The 19,846-nt window shown below is 33.4% G+C and overlaps 2 protein-coding genes across 12 annotated transcripts in view; one reads left to right on the forward strand and one right to left on the reverse strand.

Moving 5' to 3' along the window:
- The window catches only part of LOC143191378 (uncharacterized), a 43,778-nt gene extending 39,619 nt beyond the window's left edge, over window positions 1-4,159 (forward strand). For all 4 annotated transcript variants that reach the window (XM_076396402.1, XM_076396393.1, XM_076396409.1 and 1 more), the window contains 3 exons: window positions 1,207-1,357; window positions 1,457-1,965; window positions 2,510-4,159. In XM_076396402.1, the coding sequence (XP_076252517.1) occupies window positions 1,207-1,357; window positions 1,457-1,965; window positions 2,510-3,082 (1,233 nt within the window). In that variant the 3' untranslated portion in view covers window positions 3,083-4,159. The remainder of the gene's footprint in view (window positions 1-1,206; window positions 1,358-1,456; window positions 1,966-2,509) is intronic.
- Window positions 4,160-4,879: 720 nt separating this feature from the next.
- The window catches only part of LOC143191328 (uncharacterized), a 144,538-nt gene continuing 129,571 nt past the window's right edge, over window positions 4,880-19,846 (reverse strand). For 4 of the 8 annotated variants that reach the window (XM_076396267.1, XM_076396309.1, XM_076396318.1 and 1 more), the window contains 9 exons: window positions 16,968-17,180; window positions 14,540-14,786; window positions 14,258-14,481; window positions 12,067-12,534; window positions 9,212-9,671; window positions 8,885-9,157; window positions 8,617-8,820; window positions 8,278-8,531; window positions 4,880-7,558 (listed from right to left, as the gene is read on the reverse strand). In XM_076396267.1, the coding sequence (XP_076252382.1) occupies window positions 7,259-7,558; window positions 8,278-8,531; window positions 8,617-8,820; window positions 8,885-9,157; window positions 9,212-9,671; window positions 12,067-12,534; window positions 14,258-14,481; window positions 14,540-14,786; window positions 16,968-17,180 (2,643 nt within the window). In that variant the 3' untranslated portion in view covers window positions 4,880-7,258. Of the gene's footprint in view, window positions 7,559-8,277; window positions 8,532-8,616; window positions 8,821-8,884; window positions 9,158-9,211; window positions 9,672-12,066; window positions 12,535-14,257; window positions 14,486-14,539; window positions 14,787-16,967; window positions 17,181-19,846 lie in introns of all 8 variants that reach the window. The other 4 variants (XM_076396291.1, XM_076396323.1, XM_076396280.1 and 1 more) reach the window with 3 other exon arrangements.

Here is a 19,846-nt window from a genome sequence, read left to right on the forward strand (position 1 = left end):
TTGGAATATAAGCTTAATTGTGGACATATATAATTAAATAATTTTAAGAGGAATATCATTAAAAATATATAATACTAAATTTTTTAATATCAATTAATTGATTTTTATGAAAATGGGCGACAAATAGTCATGATCTAAATCTAGATCAAACGTAATCAGTTTCAGTATTAGTTGCCAACTTATCCAGAGAGAATTTTCATAATTTCTGAAATTAGAAACATTATCATTCTCTTTGGTTTTCCACAATTTCACTTTAGTTACATTTGTAATACCTTAATAATTTTAATAATAAAATCAATATTCAAAAAATACAATAGCTTGGCCATGAATTAGGTAATGAAAAGATAGCCTTGAAAACTAATAAAGTATGAATCCTAATGATAATTTGTGAAGAAAAAAAGTGTCGTATTATTTAGCTATTAGTATCACTGTTGATACTTAATAATAGTTACACTTGAAACATTTGATAACACTTATCATGAATGTGCCAAACTGTAGATAAATATAATTAATGGAGCCATTGTTATCTGATACTCATATCTGTATCTTATATTTTATTTACAAATTTTATTGAAATGTATATAATTCTTAACATACATACATTATACCTTTTTTATCTGGCTGTATACTTAAACCAAACCTACATAATTCGATTGATTAAGGCTGTTCAAGAAAAAGTTCTATTTTAAAAGAATTATAAAACTATTTAGGAATGGTGATCTATTATTTTAAAATAGCGATTTATTTTAAAATTTATAGAGAAATGAATTATAAAACAATAATATTCTTGAAAATATAAAGGGCAAAAATAATTCGACTTCACGTTAACAGGTAGTAACTATCCTTTTGGTAAAAACATACAATAATGTTGATTAAAATTAATTAATCTTATTATTTTGTAATAAAATAATTTTATAATTTGATCAGTAATATTAGTTTCTGATTTATATTATTTTTACAAATTCTTATATGAGAAATTTAATGTACATTTTTAATATTACAGTTTCGGTTAATATTTATTATTATATATTTAAAATATATTAACAATTATTAATTGTTATTATCGTTTTAGACTTTTAGTTTTTGGAAAAATCAAAATGAAACGAAACTATAATAATAGTTTTTTTTGCTTTGACATGGTTCGATTTATTTGGAGACTTCCAGAAGTTTTGGACTAAGCAGGGTTTTTTTTGTTTTGTTTTACAGCAGGTGAGTTCAAAACCACTAAACATGCTTCACAGCGACGACATTCAATTGAAAATGGAAGAGTTCGGCGACTTGTCGGCTCTTTTGTCAGTCGCGAACCCAAACGCAAAATTAACCGCCTATACAGATGAACTAAATACCCCGATTTTCGGTAAGTACTCGCCCTTCCGATACACCCCCCACCCGCTATTTTTTTTTGAGTAAGAGCAGATTACTGGAGTGACCGACCTTTCTCTTTTGTTAATTTCAGACAAGGACGCATTCGACTTTCCCGAATTTAATGATGACGACAAGGACCTCAAAGTCAAAGTCGAATACAACGCACAGCTGTATCCATTTTCCGGTGCATTACAACCAGCGCCTTCTAACGACAACGCGAATATGTTCCTGTATCAGTCCCAGCTCCTTAGGGACTCCGCTCCAGTCGCCATACCATCATTTATGGCCGACAAAGGACAGCCAAATGTGTCGTTAGATAATATAAATCTTAATAGTAATATTACGTACTGCAGTAGTTCTAATTTGCCGTCGCCACAAGACGATCAATATTCATACGTATCATCGCCGGCAGACGATCAACAGCTGGCCACCAGTCCCTACAGTGGCCACTGCAACACTAAACCAAAACTCAACCTCAATATCGATCAATTCAACTGTTCAATCAAAGAAGAAGGACCCTCGGCGCTTAATACCCCGGATCTTATTGAAGATGTTGTCAACATGGGTTCCGAGTTTGATCTACTCGATCTAGTTAACGGGGTAAGCAACATCCAAGACATGTATAAAATAGCTTGTAGTACGGTAAAATAATTAGTTGTGTGAAAAAATTATTCTCCGTGATACATTTTAATCGATAGAGAAGAATGCATCTCCCATCCATCCAAATATTTTTTATAGCACTAGCACTAGTCAGATTAATTATTAATTCTAATTATATCTCAAAAGAGGAATAATAAGTATATATAATATATATAATGTACATTCAATCCTCATTAAAACATGTAAAATTTAATCCTTTTCATTAAATTTCGATTCAAAATAGTAGTAAACTTATTAACGATTGAACGAATTTGTTGTTAAAATAATAAGTTGGAAAGCTTTCTGAACATGGCTGAAAGCTAATAACCATACATAAAGATGATCCCTTAAACAAAATAAATCACAATTATTACTACCAACAATAATGCAAGTAACTCTTTCACACTTTTAATATCTTTATTATATAAATATTAAATGAAATTCAAAACAAGCAATTATTAACAGCTTTAAAATATGGCAACTAACAGTTTGTTTCATTTTTCAGGATATTACTGTATTAAACGTCGATGCCGATTTCCTTTCTGTGCAGACCAACCGTTCGGAAGATCAATATTCCCCATCTTCTGGCACGACTACTTCGCCACCGCCTTCAAAAAGGCCGAGAAAACGAAAGGCATTCTACGATGACGATGACGAAGACTATATTCCACCCAGTAACAACAGGCAATCCACCGTCAACCTCAACGACTTGGACGGCGACACGGCCGATAACTATTCCACCGATGATTCGGACTACGAAGTGAAAAAAACACCTGTGAAAAGAGCGAAACTGGGAAAACCGCGCGGCAGGCCTCCTAAACGTACCGATTCCCTATCCAGTGATGGTTCCAAGGATACCGAATTATCCAAATACCGCGAATTACGCGATAAAAATAACGAGGCTTCGCGACGGTCGCGTTTGAAGAGGAAAATAAAAGAGCAAGAGTACGAAAAGGAAGCGGACGAATTACGCGAGAAAAATATTAAGCTCAAAACTCAGGTGGAAGAACTAGAAAAGTTGGTCAACACATACAGAAAAGATCTCTTTAGTATACTTGGTAAGAGTAAGCAGGTATAAGTCAGTTAAGAGTTTTGATGTGGCTATCATAAAACTATTGATTATTTTTACTAATCCCGTTTATTTGACAATATTTGTATTACTAACAACAACGATAAACACATCAAGAACTCACACTGGGTTGCCACAAGTGTGCATCTGTGATAGATTTTGGCAGTGTTCGAGCGGCAATAAGTATATTTTAGAAAATATTGCCGTTCAAAGGTGTCATTTTTAGCGTGCAAGGTATATTTTCAGCCATATTGGCTTATTTGGCTCTATTATAATAATTTTATATTTCGGAGATGTTATAACTGTATAATCCTTTATCATATAAGTGTTCAATTTTATATATTTATGTTATATGTTTTAAAAAATAATTTGGAACAAAAAATATCCTTAACTGACACTAAACGAGTTATCTTAAGAGGTTTTATCGGTTTTCTGACCACGTTTATTACCAGTTAGGAATATCAAAACTTTTGCATATTCTAACTATAAGTCCTTCATATATTACATACCAGCCATTTATATTGTTTCGCTGGCGCACAAACTTCTCCATTGTGATTTTGAATTTTTTTTGTTCCAAATTATTTCAAAATCTATCAGTTATAGTTGTTAAGTTTTTTGTACCTGCTTACTTTTTTATATTTGTTTTTAAGTATATCTCTCAAAGAGATTCTTTAATAATATTAAGTGGACTTCATCATTATTTTTCTTCTGTTATGACAATTCAACAAGTGTTCGTAGTGATCGATTATTGTTTTAGTTAACTGAACAATCAGGTGTTGCTTTAGTTTATCTTGTTTTAATATATTGCAAATATCATATTGCATCAAGGGAAATATTTACATGGCAAAAATACTATAATTTTGTATAATTTTATCACTTATGAAGTTTTGGTATTGTTAAGATAAACGATTTGAGATCGGGAGATTATTTTTAAGACAAGCAAATGTTCAATAAAAAATTAATTAAGCATTTGATTTACACAACAATTTCTTAGATACTTAACATATTTTTATAACATCTATAAATGAATTATTTCATATACAATAGTACCGTTTATATGTTCATTAATAAAAAATATCAACATTACCTGTGTATTATTTAAAATCTTCAACACTTCGCCACTACAGCTTAGTTTAAAATATGAAGAGCAATTTAAACCTTTAGAGCTATTTAAAACATAGTGAAGAATAAATTAAAAGTGAGTATTAAAACAATTAAATAAATCCTTATCCAATAGAAACTTGAAAAACCACTTAAATATGTACATTAATTTTTCAATCTAATACTTATATGATTCAACGTCAATTACACCTATAACAAACTACACAGAAAAATGGTTATTTAACACAGATTATTAATAAATAATATAATTTACTTCTAAAACACTAATGTTACTACCACAAAAATTAAGTTACTTTTTCAGGTATGTTAATTGTTTATACAAAAATTCATTTAAATTAATATTAAGTATAACCAGTGTTAGAAAATATAATGAGAATAACATTAAAACTCACTTTTATTAAATAATTAAATCAAAAATTAATACATTGATCAAAACTTGGCAATGTGCAAAAAACAAATGAATGTTTAACAGGAAATGTCAAAAAATTGTGAAAAATGGAGTATAAAATTGTGTTATGTGAACACTCAATATTATAGTGCCAATATTGATGAAAATAACACTGAACAATACTAATCTTATTTTTTTCAATTTTGAGTCTTGTGAGAATTACCATATATGTTTCAATAATTAAATAGTTTTGTTATCGGTAAGAGTTGATAGTGGTTAAATAAAAGTCAGCCAGGTAAGTTTGAAAGTTTATTATTTAATTACATAATAATCACTTGTAATATGATTCATCAATCAAATAATTTGAATAAGAGTTCCGCCCTTTTTATTAAATCAGGTGATTACACGTTTTTAGATAAACTTGAATTGTTGAAATAATAAAAGAATAATGACTTGATGAATCAGTATTTACTAAATATCTCTACAAAACATGGAATATATATAATCGTAATATAAACTCTTGTATGTCTGTAAAAATCATTATAATTTAACAATTTCATTTACCTAAGTACACACACATAAATTAATTATATAAAAATAAAACTGTGGTCCGTTGAAAACTAATATAAGTCAACAGCTAACTGAAAATTATATATACAAATAATTTTTAAAGAATATGTACAAAAATTTGTATTCTAAATACTGAACATGAGATGGAATTGGGTGTTTTTTTTTCAATATATCAATTAAATAAGATGGAATGTTAGTAAACTAAAGGAAACAAATAGGTATTTCGAACACAAAATAATGTAAAACAGGCTGCATTCTGTACAGATAACATAGTGTACTGATGTTTTTCGCATATCACATTATTACTAATATTACTCGGAATGGTAAGAGTTAAAAGAGTGTGACAAGCCGTAACAAAATTCAACCTGTTTCTGATCAAATGATAATATCACTTAAATCAATCTTAAAACTAGAATTATCGAGATCTGACTATAATTTTCAATGTAAATATAGATATGCAGAAAAACTTTTAGAAAAAAAAAAAGAAAAACAGCCTTCTACAATTAACCCTATTCGATTTTTTGTTCCCAAAATTTTCGTGATAATTTTTAGTGATGTGGTCGTAAGAAAAGACACCGAAACTTTCTAAAAATAAGTCTGCATCAGATATATTCACAAACTAACACTACACCTGTTTTTATATTTCCCTAAATGTATATATTGGACTCTCAGAAAATGTCTCTTGTTCCATTCTGAATCTAAAGACAATTGTTAAAAATTTCCTAATATTGACTACTTAAGCACTTTCTAAATCTTTGCGAGAACAGTACCCCTGTTTCGATATATGCCGATACAGCAACTTTTCGAAACAGCAGCTCGAATAATGGATAAGAGGGATGGTTATGTAGTTTTGTGATCTTTTCTCGACCACAAGACATCCCTTTCTTTTATTTTATACTAACATCGTAAATAGAGAAATGATATATATCTTTATCAAAATATTTGATATGATCTCTTTTTGAAATTTAAATGATAATTTCTTACATACAAATATATATTTAATACAGAGTAATAAAAAATAAAGGCAGTATGTAAAAACGTGTCAAAAGTTAAAATTCTAATTTTATTTGTGTCGAAGAAAGTCCAAAATAAACTATTAATGAAAAAACGTCTTGGATTTCTCTATTAGTGTTTACCAGTTTATAATAGTTTTCTGTGAAATAAATATCTGTATTTTTCTTGAATTTGTACCATAAGTATATACAGATCTTTTTATTTCCATGCGATTTATTTAACTCTTTGTTCCATAAGAACAAACTGAAATTTTGGCACCAATCAAACCAGTACAGAAAACTATTAGAAACTATATAAGGCCCTAACAAATATTTAAGAGACAACACATCTGAAAGTAAAATAAGACACCATACCATTTTAAAGATTTAGATGTAAAATTTTTTAAACAATCCATATAACCCATTCTTAGTAAATCTGAATGAACCCAAACTAAGAAATACTTTTCTTCTTCTATACTGTCGCTTTAGTTCTAAGAAAATTAAAATACTTTGAATATCTTACTCCTCAATATAATACTAATAAAAGATTACTTTAAAACAAAATCGGTGTCATGAAAATACTCATTTATTTCTTTTTTGTTATTGATTTTTGTTTGTGCGTGTAGAATATTTCTTTTAGATTCTTATACAAATACTAATAAAGCAATTATATATTATTTTAAAAATCTATCATTAATAAAAACATATTTAAAACATGAAAATAACATAAACCACGGTAAAATATGAATATTTACAAAAAATTATAAAAATATTAACAAAAAGTTTTCATTTGTTTGTCATGTAAAAATGAGAAATTGGTGGATTTATTGAGTACAGTTTCGGTTGTGTGGATATTCTGGAGTACATTTTTGGTGTCTCATTTATATCAGTCGTGTATTTGGTCATTTTCGGAACGCGTATATTGCACAAAATTCCTGTTTCTTCTAGGAGGAAGAATTAAATTTATTCAAAAAATGTACATGATACATGATACAACACTCCATAAAGTAAAAATAATCGTATCGACTGAGATCAACGACACCCCGATCGACGACAGAATAACAGAAATCCATCATGTATTGATAATTGACTCGTCCGGGACAAAAAGACTCCTTAAAAGTCGAGAGGGAAAGCGCCATCAGCGCCAAACGAATTGAGCAGTTCTTGCTCGGTAAAACCACCGTCGCCCGTTCCAGGAAGATTATCCAAGAATTCAAAATTAAAATCGGTAGTGTGGGGATTGAAGGGCGCCAAAGCGTTACTATTTCCATTAGCAGCGTTTGCCGAGGTGTTACCGCCGTTACTAGTACCTATCATGTTGGCTCCAGTTGGTTGCTGGGCTTGTTGCTGCAGCGCATGGTTATTTATGACCATTGATTGAGATTGTTGCATGTGTAGATTTGAAATGGCCATCTGAAAGATAATAAGTCATTAAAATTGTAATTCATTCCATTTCATAAAGTTATAATCATAACATAACAAACTGACATTTTCATTTTAGTAATGTTAGGTTCATTAATTAATTTGTATCTGGTATTTTTATTAATTAACAATAATCAACACCAATTATTCCTGAAAGACAGCTGGAATTTCAATACTGAATGATACTGTTATTTTATGTTTCTCGTTTTTCTATCCTTAAGAAAATAAAATTAGCAGTGTACTTTAGCTACTTACGAAAAGTGGATTTACAAGAATTGAAGATGAAACAATCCGAAACATAAACTAGCTATCAAAATGGAATATTAAATAAAATTAAAGGCTTAGAGCAAGGAATAGCCTATTAAGAGCTGCTAAAATTGAATGGAACCTTTACAGCTGATTAAAATTGACAATTAAACAATTTTGATGAAGAAAAAAATGTCAGCGATACTATCACACGCAATGATGCAACATGTTGCAAGAAATATGAAAACAAAATAGCAATGCCTAGGCGGCGTAGGTTTCTGAAATGCGGCCAGATGTATCGATAGCTTCAAAACTACTTCACTGTATTGCTAGAAAGTCATAGAAATGTATTGAAGATATTTCAATTGAATTCAATTTGTACAAATGTTTCTCAACAAATTACCATAGCAAGATCCTATTGTATTAAATAAATAACAATTTTAATTATAAACCTGTGAATTTACCTGCGCGGTTTGTTGTTGTTGTTGCTGCTGCTGCTGCTGTTGGTGATGGTGCATAAGACTTTGTTGCTGTTGCATGTGTAGAACCGAATTAATTTGGGTCATAGGACTGCCTTGGGTGCCCATTATTTGACCTAGTTGGTTTTGTGTTGGTCCCATGCTGGCTTGTTGAGCTCGCAATTGTTGTTGTTGCTGTTGATGTTGCAACGCCGACATTTGTTGTATAGAACCACCACCCATATTAATATTGAATCCTCCTAAAAATGTTGTTCATGTATTTACTATATAGCCTTTCAAATACTTATCAGTACAAAATTATATAATTGTAAAATAAAAGCATACCTTGTTGGAATGTAGGACGCATTGATCCGAAGTTTGCACTCTGTTGTTGCGTCATTAACAAATGACGCCACTCTGTGTTATTTTGTTGGATACTTCCCATGCTACCCATGGGCCCTGGTTCACGATTAAATATTGTCCTTCCCGCAATTTGTTGTTGCTGCTGCTGCTGTTGCAACATATATACATTGGATCGAATCATTGGACCTGAGGATAAAGAAATACCTTAATGAAGCGTCTCATTTAGAAAAACACAATATAAGTAACTTACCCGAAGGCGGGATAGGTTGATGCGGCATGCGCCTCATGTTTGGTGGGGGCGCCGGCGCACCATACCTAGGTTGCATGCCTTGACCTAAAGCTGCACTGGTTTTATAATCTGGTGGAGGGGGTCTCAATTGTTGATTCTGCATTGCCTGCTGAGCTCTCATCATTTGCTGGAGTTTTTGTTGTTCCAGAGATTGAGCAGGTATCAGTCGTGGACCAATAGTTGCACTTCCCATGGGGCCTGTAGGAGGACCGCCCATTTGTGCGCTCATTCCTACTAATACAATTTATTAATATAATATAACTTAGTTGTACATACAAAATGAACTACCTGTTGGGCCAGTAGCCCGTCTTAAAGATTGCTGCGTGAAATTAATCGTCTGCGACTGCGACATCGCATACGAATCGCCGTGACCCATTACACTACCGTGAGACATATTGGGGCCACCCATTAAGCCACTCATACCGCCTTGCATGCTACCTTGGCCTCCCATTGTTCCACCAGGATTCTGCATTCCGCCCATCGCCTGAGGGGCACCCATTGTTGCTCCTGTCATTTGTGGACCCAAACTGTTAATATTACCACCGATCTGCTGATTCGGGGTCTGTTGTTGGTGGGTATTTAATCCACCTGCCATTGGACTGTGTTGCGCGCCTCCACCATTTTGTTGGTTTTGACTAGAGGAGGCGTTCGTGCCGTGTGGCTGGTTAAAATGAATTCCTTGTTGCGCTGCAATTGAAACGTTTCCCTTGATGTCTCCGCTAAGATGCATTTGTTGACCAGCAGAGACCTACAAGAAACAAAAAGTTTAAAATGTGTCGTTTCTTGCAGCGTTAAATTTGTTATTTATCCCGATTACCAAGTATATGAACAATGTTTAACGGTAACATTGCTCCGCAAATCAATATGCGTTACAATTCAGAATACAGACAATTTATCATTAGAAATATCGAACGAGATGCATAGTAATTATCCATGGAAATTTCGTGCTAGTTTTTGTTGAATCGAATATGATTCATCCTTGCACCGTTCGCTCCAGCTTCGGGCGGGCGTGTTCTAATTAACGCCTTGACACAGTTCCGCGTTTTCAAACGGGGATACCGCGAGTGGAAACTATATTTTCCGAAGTTTAGCCTCAACCTGATTGCTCATGTAAAAAGGTTGCCCTAAATTTTAAGGTCTACTTAGACGTATTATGGATTTAAGTAATTTCATCACATCAATTTGATATAAATAGCTACAGAGTCAATTATAAAGATGTATTAAACATCTTTAATAATATTATCGACTCCCAAACTCTAGAACGATTTTGAATAAACTTGATTTAGCTTTTAAATCCTAATAGTTGTTTGAAACAATAAAATGATTTAAATTTATTAAAATCCACCTAAATGATTTATTTTACAGAATTATATTATTTGGATAAGAATAATATATTACTAGTATACTAGGTGTATAGTATCAAAAGAGTTTTTAAAATATCAGAACAGCATCATTAGCAAAATACAGAAACTATTTAATAAAAGCTTTCCTCTATTCTATATATTTATATACAGAAATATATGAATATCATATGAAGAATAATTTTCAGCCTATATTCTTAGTTTCAAAAAAACACATTTTAATAAATACTTTTTTTATGCTTAGATGTAAAATGGGAGAGAATTTTGGCTAATAAATACCGTGTATTTTTATTATATAAAATATTATAATATTTTTGCTGCTAACTAAACTTCTTATTGACGGAATTTCCAAGACTTCATTCTACATATTTCAAATTACATTTTTATACTAGACTCTTCTTGTCACACTTTCCAAGCCATATTTTTTACATCCCCAGATATCAGCGACAAATTATTCGTTAGTTCATCTAACTATTTCGATCTTGATATTTTTTTTCTGCTGATATACACCTTATATGAGCAATTTATCTGTGGCATATTATATAATATTGTATCAATTGTAATAAGTAACAAGTAGTTAGGAATAATGTGAATAATAATGAATAGTACTAAGTAAAATTCATAAATAATGGCTAATATTTTTACTTTTCATTTAATGCACTTGGTTTCATTGTGATACATCCTACATAAATCTAAGAAAAGTTATTATAATGAACTGTTTTCTTGTTATCAATAATTTTACAACTTTTGACTGGTATTCATAATGTGAAAGGTTTTGGAGCAATACGAACGATAATTTTCAGTAAGTCTGCTCTATAGTTAATATCCTATAGACTGGCTCTGACTATTTGCCAATTTAGTATCGAGCGTCCAGACATCAGTTATAGTCAGCGGCGATTATAGAGGTGCTTCTGATTTATCGCCTTCTATTAGGGCCTATGATAAATATGTCAATTTATCTAGTTGGGCTTGCCGACCGGGGGCGCCATTGTTCTCGCTAAAAATGGAACTAGTAAAGGAGATTTACGGTCTCTGTTAATGTTTCGCCAGTGGATTCGGCAGTGTCGCTGATTATATAAATGGCTAGCGGTTCGGACCTAATATAATACTGTCCGCTAAGTAGTTTCGGTTATCACCGACCAACAGATATTAAATATGCATCCATTACTTGTATCGGCGACGAATTAAAACCAATTAGGCACGGAGAGTGTGTTTATACGGAACGCATTTCGTGCGCCGCATCGTTCGATTTCTAAATCAATTATCGGTAATGGCCGCATACTTCCAAACCCTACACCGATAAAATAATGACGTAAAACCCCGACCGTCGCCTCCCCCGAAACGAAATAACCGCCGCCCCCTACGCCCACGCCGCCACCGCCTCCAATAGCTGTTCACGTGACCAGCCGCCGACCATCCCATTACGGTCGTTTTAGGACGGTGGACATAATGGAGGAGGACTGATTTATGGACAACGTAACCCCCCACGTCCCCCGGTCCCGCTGTTTCGTCCCGGGAAGGTCTCTCGTTTCGTATCCCGCCAGTTATTTATTAGATGTAAGCTTTTCGCAAGTCTCAAATGTTTGTGTAATACCGAGAAAGCCTCCGCCGGCCGAAACGTTGGGAATTTATTGCTGATTGAATCGCTCGGAAAGCAGTGTTCCCGATTTTTTTCCGGTTAAATTTGTCCTTGTTCGACTAAAGTCGCGCGAATAACCCGAAAAGTTCTAAACGACTATTTTATTCCTAGCTTTCCACTCCTTCGACGACGTATCAAATTACCTGAATATGGCCGTGGTTCTGCTGGTTTATATTAAGCTGTTGAGCTTGGTTGATCTGTACGGATGTACCCCCAGGTCCTTGGGTGTTGCCGCCGGAGCCGGATGGCGGTCGTGGCGGTGTCCCGCCTCCGTATGGTCCGGTATTGGGTCCGTTTCCCCTGCCGGAGTTCAGAAAACCCGGACTGCCGCTCTGGCCGGGGCTGCCATAAGGTGAATACTGTTGCTGTTTGGTGGTGTACATCCCACCGCCGGATGTCGCTCCTTTCCTCTTCATGTCATTGAAATCGTTATTTTGGAACATCATCTCCTGCTTGATCATGTCCGGTTGTGGGAAACCGGCTCCGTTCTTGTGGAACGTGGCGTTCGACGAGTTGGGACTTCCGTAGTCCCCTTGGAACGGGAAATCGGAATATGGGGAACGGGAATTCGGCGCTCGACTTGCCGGGTTGAAATTCAAACCCATCTGATTCTGAAAATAATATAATTATTTGTTGGTTAATATATATTGTTATTCTATAGTAGTTCTGTATTAACGTTTTCATTAATATGGGACATAATTGATATATTTTGAAAATATACATTCCAATGGATTGATATAATCGAGCAAATCGTAATTAAGATCATAAATTCACTCGTAATAAATATTATTTCTTTCTATTATTCAAAAAATATTTCTGCAAAAAATGTAGTTAAAGTAAAATGTTTCGGTAGGAATTCCAAAGAAGTTGTTTTTTTTTTCGTTGCAATACAGAAAAATGTGGTTAGAGTATGTTTCTAAAATATTCGAATGCCAACCAGACGGAAAAAATGGGCTTCTAACTGAACTCAATGAACATTCACCGCTCTTTGGCACTGAATGGCCATATAATATCAAAATACAAAGAAAAATATTAATTAAAACCCAAGCGTTCAACAAGTATCAATCAAAACCCATCAAAATATTAAGATAATCAAACATCCACCAGTACGTGTATTTTTTTTCTATTTTTTTGATATAAAATATCGGAGGGTGCTAAAAAGTTTAAATCTTGCAACGTTGAAATGGTGGTTAGTGGTGTTTTGAGCTAAAATGGCTAATTCTGGTATTTTAGTAAACCTACATTTAATTTTAAAATACTTTTTTAAAGTAATCTCTCTACAGTATATTATTGTTAAAAATATTTTTGTGATTCTTTATTAGAGTTATTTTGCCCATTTGAATGCGACAATGTGAAGTATATGCGTTCAATAAAACAGTGAAATCACGTCATCTAAATTTGTGACGTCAAAACGTTGCAACAAGTTTTAGTTTATTTTGACATATTTATATATATATATATATATATATATATATATATATATATATATATATATATATGCATGCATACATAAATGAAACAAAAATAATGCTATAATATGTAAGTTACGCTCACATTATATGTAATGTATACATTATCGAATTACTTAAACTACAATTAATTATATAGCCACAATAGTTTATAGGTTAGAGTTGTTTCATCGTATTTACATTGAACAATTCTCCACACTACTTATGCGGTAGAGTTCTAGGCGTGATTTCTAGATTTGGAATTTTTTTAATTAGATTAATCATAAATATTAAGCAACGATTTGAACTTTATCGAAACAAGAAAAGCGAGTTTTAATTAGAATAAAACGAGAGGGAAGAAAAGTGAACGAATTTTCAATCTAGAATAGATAATACATCCGACATCGTTTTGAATACACTATATATAGTATATATATAGTCAAAGTTATTTTGTACATACGTCATCTAAATTTGTGACGTTAAAACGTCGCAATGTTGCCGCATCAATTCTTTAGTTTTAGTTCAGTTTGGCTTTGACATACAACAAAATTCTAATCTAAATAAAATGATTGTACAACCATTACAGTACATCTAAAAACTACAGTTAATTATACAGCCACGATAGTTGGCGATAGGTTAGAGTTATAACCTCTTATCACTATTGCTTTCAAGAATTTTGCATACGTCTGACAACCAGACGACTTTGACAGGCTCATTGGTTTACGTGTTCAAAGTAATCAGATAGCGTTGTCTCTTTTTAACTAGAATAAAATGAGAAGAAAAATCTCATTTTAAAACAAATTTACAATTTATATATCTATATTTTCAAAATATATACTCTGCGAATAAAGACATTTTACTGTATATTGATTTGAGTAGCACTTACCTTGTGTTGATGTTGTTCAGCCATTTGTTTTAACGTTTGAGCAGCAGGACTCAGCTCCGTTTTAGTGAAATCCATGTTAGAGTAGGGTAGACGGGCATTGACGGCAGCGGTGGGGTTTTTCTCAAACACTGCGGGTGAAAAGTTACTTTGATTGCCCAACAAAGGACTTTGAGTATGTTTCATGTCATTTCCTGGTTGAGTGTTTACCGGTTCCTTGAGTTCTTCTGCCTGTATTACCAATAAATATTAATCACTTACATCTTCTTAAATCAACAAAAAAACTTGCCTTTAAGGCATTGCTGTTATCTGCGGGTTTATTCCCAAAATCGAACGCCTTCATTAAATCGGGGTAGTCTGGATAATTACTGATGTCCGATATCAAATCTTTAAAGGCCGAAGACATGATTTCATCGTTTGTGTCGTCTCCCATGAGGTCGGCGAATCCTCCGAAACCGGTACCGTGGGTGACCGCGTCCTTCTCCAGGGCGGCGGCGCATTGGTCCAGGTCCACAAACTCACTGTCGGGCTCCTAGAAAATAATCGTTTGCAATAAATATCTCCGATCTTAAGATTTACTTTATCAGATTATAGTTGGATGAATTAGTCATGGACCAGGAGACCAATTAAAAGGCTTGCCTGCACCAGGTTTCCCCGAGAACCATTGCCGGTTTTTTTAACAGGTGTCGCCAGGCTTAAGTATGCAGTGCTATGATTGGACGCATGTCATTTTGCGAAAATCAAAGTTGAAGAATGCCTAGTTTTGTGACTGAAAGCGTGCATTTGCGGCACGTATTACCTTTCTTAATTAATCAAAAGAAAAAGCCGCTGAAGAACTGAAGAAAATTCAAAAATGGTGATTTCGATGTGCAAGATAAAGAACGTTCTGGTAGACCGAAAATGTTTGAAGATGTGGAACTGCAACAGTTATTGGGTGAAGACCCAACCCAAACTAAAAAACCACTGGCAGAACCATTAAATGTGGCCCAAGAAACTATTAGCGACCGATTGCGAGCAATGGGGAAAATCCAAAAGATGGGAAGATGGATGCCACAAATGGAAAATCGAAAAATCGTAAAATATAAAATGCGCTGCTTCAAAAGTAGGATCGGATGTCATTCCTGCATGGAATAATGATGGGTGGATTGGTGAAAAAGTGGATTTATTTTGAAACCTGGCAAATTCGACCGATCGACTCCAAGACCAAATCGTTTTGGTCGCAAAATTCTTCTCTGTGTTTGGTGAGACCAGAATGGCGTGGTGTATTACAAATTATTGAAACCCGGTGATAATTAACAGTGACAAGCACAACCGGTCCAGGAAACGTTGAAAGCATTTGGATGGGATATATTATAGCACCCGCCGTACTCCCCCGAACTTGTCTCGTTCGACTATCAACTTTTCGCATCAATGGGATATGCACTTTCAGAGCAGCACTTCGCTAATTTTGAAGAAGTTAAAAAATGGCTCGATTAATGGTTTTGCTCAAGGGACAAACAATTTCTTGCGATGGCATCCATATATTGCCTGAAAGATGGGCAAGATTTATAGAATCAAATGGTCAATATTTAAATACATTTTTCCATTTTTTTGAAATTTATATAGTTTTGTTTGTGAAAAAAAAACCGGTAATGACTTTCCGATACACCCAGTATTATTTTCGGATAGCGTTAAATTACTATTGCCATTTTGGTTGCCATACATTTGGATTCATTCTTTAACATTCTAGCCAGCATCTATTATCTCGACAAACAAGTATTTTTTTGAAAAACGTCGATTATAAATCGTCTCTATAGCCCTGATTTTACACCCGGTTAATTTTATTTCCTTATATCACGAACAAATGGTAAATACTACATGAAAACAGTACATTAGTAGAGAACATTTTGAAAAATAATCTTAATAATTAACAGATAAACATATTAAGGAATAATAAACTTTCAAGCACACTTTATCAATTGCTTTTTAACCTTAAAAATTACTTCCAACCCTCGATACATTCTCTTATAACATTTTGAGTACAACTAATTTAAGTTCAATTAGTTAAATAAGATCTTGTATAAAGTAACCTTTTATATGGAATTTTATTTTAATCGGTTTCGTGTTGCTATTTAAAAGGTTTTTTTTAATCAAATTTATTGATTCTGTCTTACGTCCCAACCCAATTGTCTGAGAGTCTGGACGACTCTTTCGCTAATTAATTTTTCTTGGCTAATTAATTTAGAAAATAAAACGAAAATATCCTTTGGTGAAATTTCGAGAGAAAACTGGGTGGAAACGTTAGGTCTAGGTAAAAGTTCGTGGTTAATATGCTAATATGTATAACTTAATAAGTTCGCGTAAACCATTCAAATGGATTACGGATGAATGACATTTTGGACATCGAAAGATATTTGGCACCATTTATCGGGGATAACATAAAAATTATTTCCTAGTTTCAATATGATGATAATATCTTGAAATGGTGTTGGGAATATTGAATGTTTTGTCGTAAGCTCCTTCTCATTTTGGAAATTACCTCAAGAAAAAGAAAACTATTACCATACATATCCCAATTTGGTTCAAATGGGATAATAGTAGAGAAGTATCGATTAGGGATGCCCAAAAAATTATCGATATATCATTATTTTTTTGAACTATATATAGATATTTTTGATAGCCTTTGCATAGCAGAACCTTCTAAAATAGATTAAATTCGAACTGTATCCCATACCTGTTTGACGCATTCGACAAGGGTCCCCACGTCCAGGCCGATGTTTGTCTTTTGCGTGTGACCGGGGGTGCCCGGGGTGGGGGCCTTCGGGGACGAGACGTCGCTCTTGACGCTAGCGTTTGCGTGTGTCTTCACAGTTACATTCGTGCTGATCTGCTGGGGTTGAGAGTTGGCTGCGCTCGTGGTAAATTCGAGCTGTTGCACTATCTCCACCTGAAATAAGCATGATTCTCACTCTCTACTTAACCCATCTTTTAAAATGGGTTAAAACTATCTTTGGTGTAAAATAAAAATAAATTTCTATGAGACTAAACATAGAACACGTTCTAGTTATATACGTAATATTTATATGTTGATATCAAACTGGTAACAATAATCTATTTTTTACATGAATTTTTCTATTTTAGTAGGCGTTATTTGTTGCAAATAATTACTTAATACTATTCTTTGAATACCATGCCATTACTTTTTCTGTACTGACATACACATCAACATATTAGTTTTCTAACTGGTACGAAACAGTAGTATATTCTGTTTGAAACAGTTTTTATTCAACAAAAGAAGACTTGTCGGAGTCTCATTTCATTCAAAACAATGTAGTGGTGTTTCCAGAAATAGTCAAAGTGACACGAGAAAATATTTGATTGAATCTTAAATCAAAAAACTTTGTAAATAAATTTTGAAGATGAAATATTCGCTAATGAGTTTATAAAATTTACCGGATTGCCTAAAAATGTGCACTTTCTCGTATAAGGAAAGATTTATGAAGAAAGTAATTTTTCATGAAGGAACTGTTTTTGAAACATGAGAATGTTGGGTTTATTATTACTTGGGTTCTATATTACCGATGATTTTTGTTATTACTACTAGTGGTTCAACAACTTACCCAATAAGCAATAAGCATTTATGATTATAACATATATATTATAATAACGTTATTAGCGAGCACATTGGGGTGCACTAACACTGTTTTACTTAACAAAAACATTTTGAATTACACTCTTTAGAAGTTCTAGAGGGATATGGCGTTGCATCACGTCAGTAGAGACATGGTATGTAGCTTTATTTTGGAACAGTTGTATGATTGCTATATTCGACTTGCTAACAGTATCCCGTAGTTGGATTCCATATGACCAAATAGGCTTAAGTATAGGCTCATACAGCAATACCTTGTTATCTAATGATAACTTGGATTTGCGTTCAATGAACCAATACATTTGGTATAGTTTTCGTTCAGCAAGTATGTACTATGTAGTGCGAAATCTGAATGTGAAAAGTATTATTGCCTCAGCCAGTCTTGCTCGAATGTTGATTTAAATACTGCTGATGAGGATTTATGTCACTGAAGAGATAGCTGACACACCTTCATTTAAACAATTTGTGAATAAACAGGAATACGAAGGAGAAGAAGAAGAAATAGAAGAGACCGAGTGTTGAATTTGAAAATTATGATTCAGTATGGATATCAATCAATCATCAATATCCTATAATTAGAAGATTATCCAATAAAACTCCGTTGTAAGTAAACAGTTATCATAGTCCAAGTGAGTTTAAAATGAACAACATTAAAAACATAAATGAAACAAAATTAAAAGAAATCTCCAACAGAAAAAAGAACAAATAACTCAGCAAAAACACAAAAAACATTTAAATTGTAGTTTAAACGACAACTGTTTATAAAGGATGCATTTTAAAAGCATAATTAGCATTGGATGTGTCCCCCGTCCGTAGACCTTCTCCTTCGCGCCGCTCCCCCCTTCGTACCGTCGCCACGGTTTGCTTAACAATATGCAGTGGTGAAAGATTGGAAAGTAGGAAATATAAATATCTGTTTTTTATTAGCCACGTCAAATGTTAGAACGGCAGTTTCGAATTAAAATTAAAAAACGAAAAGACGGGCTACAGGACGTTAATGATAAAATCATCGACGACGATTCTGACCTTTTTTTTCTGATGATTTTGTGCTAATTAATTATGCATGAGATGATTTTTACGTGCAGTCATGGGAAAATGGAAAACATCAGAGCTGGGTCTAAATGTACGGCGATAAAAATTGACGTTTTGTATATATACTCGAATTAAAATTACTTTATTTCATTTTATATAATAATTGTGATTACTTATACTAAAAGAACATATAATGTTAGACTGCACGTTATTTGATACCCCGAAATCAAATCTTCAATCCGTGTATTAAGATTGGTGCAGGTGTGTCTGTGTGTCGAGAATCAGCTGACGACTTATAAAAATTATTTGAAACCCCATTTCGGTACCGTGATTGGCTTTCGAAATACGTGAAAATGCAGATACAGGATTGCAAAGTGGACTCAAAGTGTTTTCGTTGCGTATATGGATGTTATATGCTCGGTGACGTGCAAGAATCATGATTATTGCACTCACAGATGTGTACTTCCAGTACTCAGGTTTTGCTCTAGTAAACACTAGCAAGCCATGGGTGCCGAAATTGTTTTGTGATGGCTCAATTTGTAAGTAAATAAGTATATAGTAATGGCAAATGGGCAGTCGTTTCAAAGTGTTGTTCACAACCTTCTCGGTAACCACAAATAACCGCATTACAAACAAGTAATCGACAATTTGTTGCAATATTACCACAAGATTGGAGCTCGAATGGGTCTCAAAATATATTTTCACCATTCACATTTTTTCCCGTAAAACTTGGGAAAAAGTAGAATGGTTACACCAAGATACAAACGAAAATCGAAAGGCGATACCAAGGATTTTCGGACGAAGACATAATGAGCGATCATCATGCCTTTGAGCCAAAAATTTGACGTCACCGCGTCGCAATTTCCTATTTCTAATTCTAATTTACCTTATAAACAGCTTTTGGTTGCTCAGGTCCAAAACCGTAAAGTTGA

Source organism: Rhynchophorus ferrugineus, unplaced genomic scaffold (assembly GCF_030347505.1).
Source record: "Rhynchophorus ferrugineus isolate W39M unplaced genomic scaffold, kcgeb_rfMv2 rfM1, whole genome shotgun sequence".
NCBI classification, from domain to species: Eukaryota; Metazoa; Arthropoda; class Insecta; order Coleoptera; family Curculionidae; genus Rhynchophorus; species Rhynchophorus ferrugineus.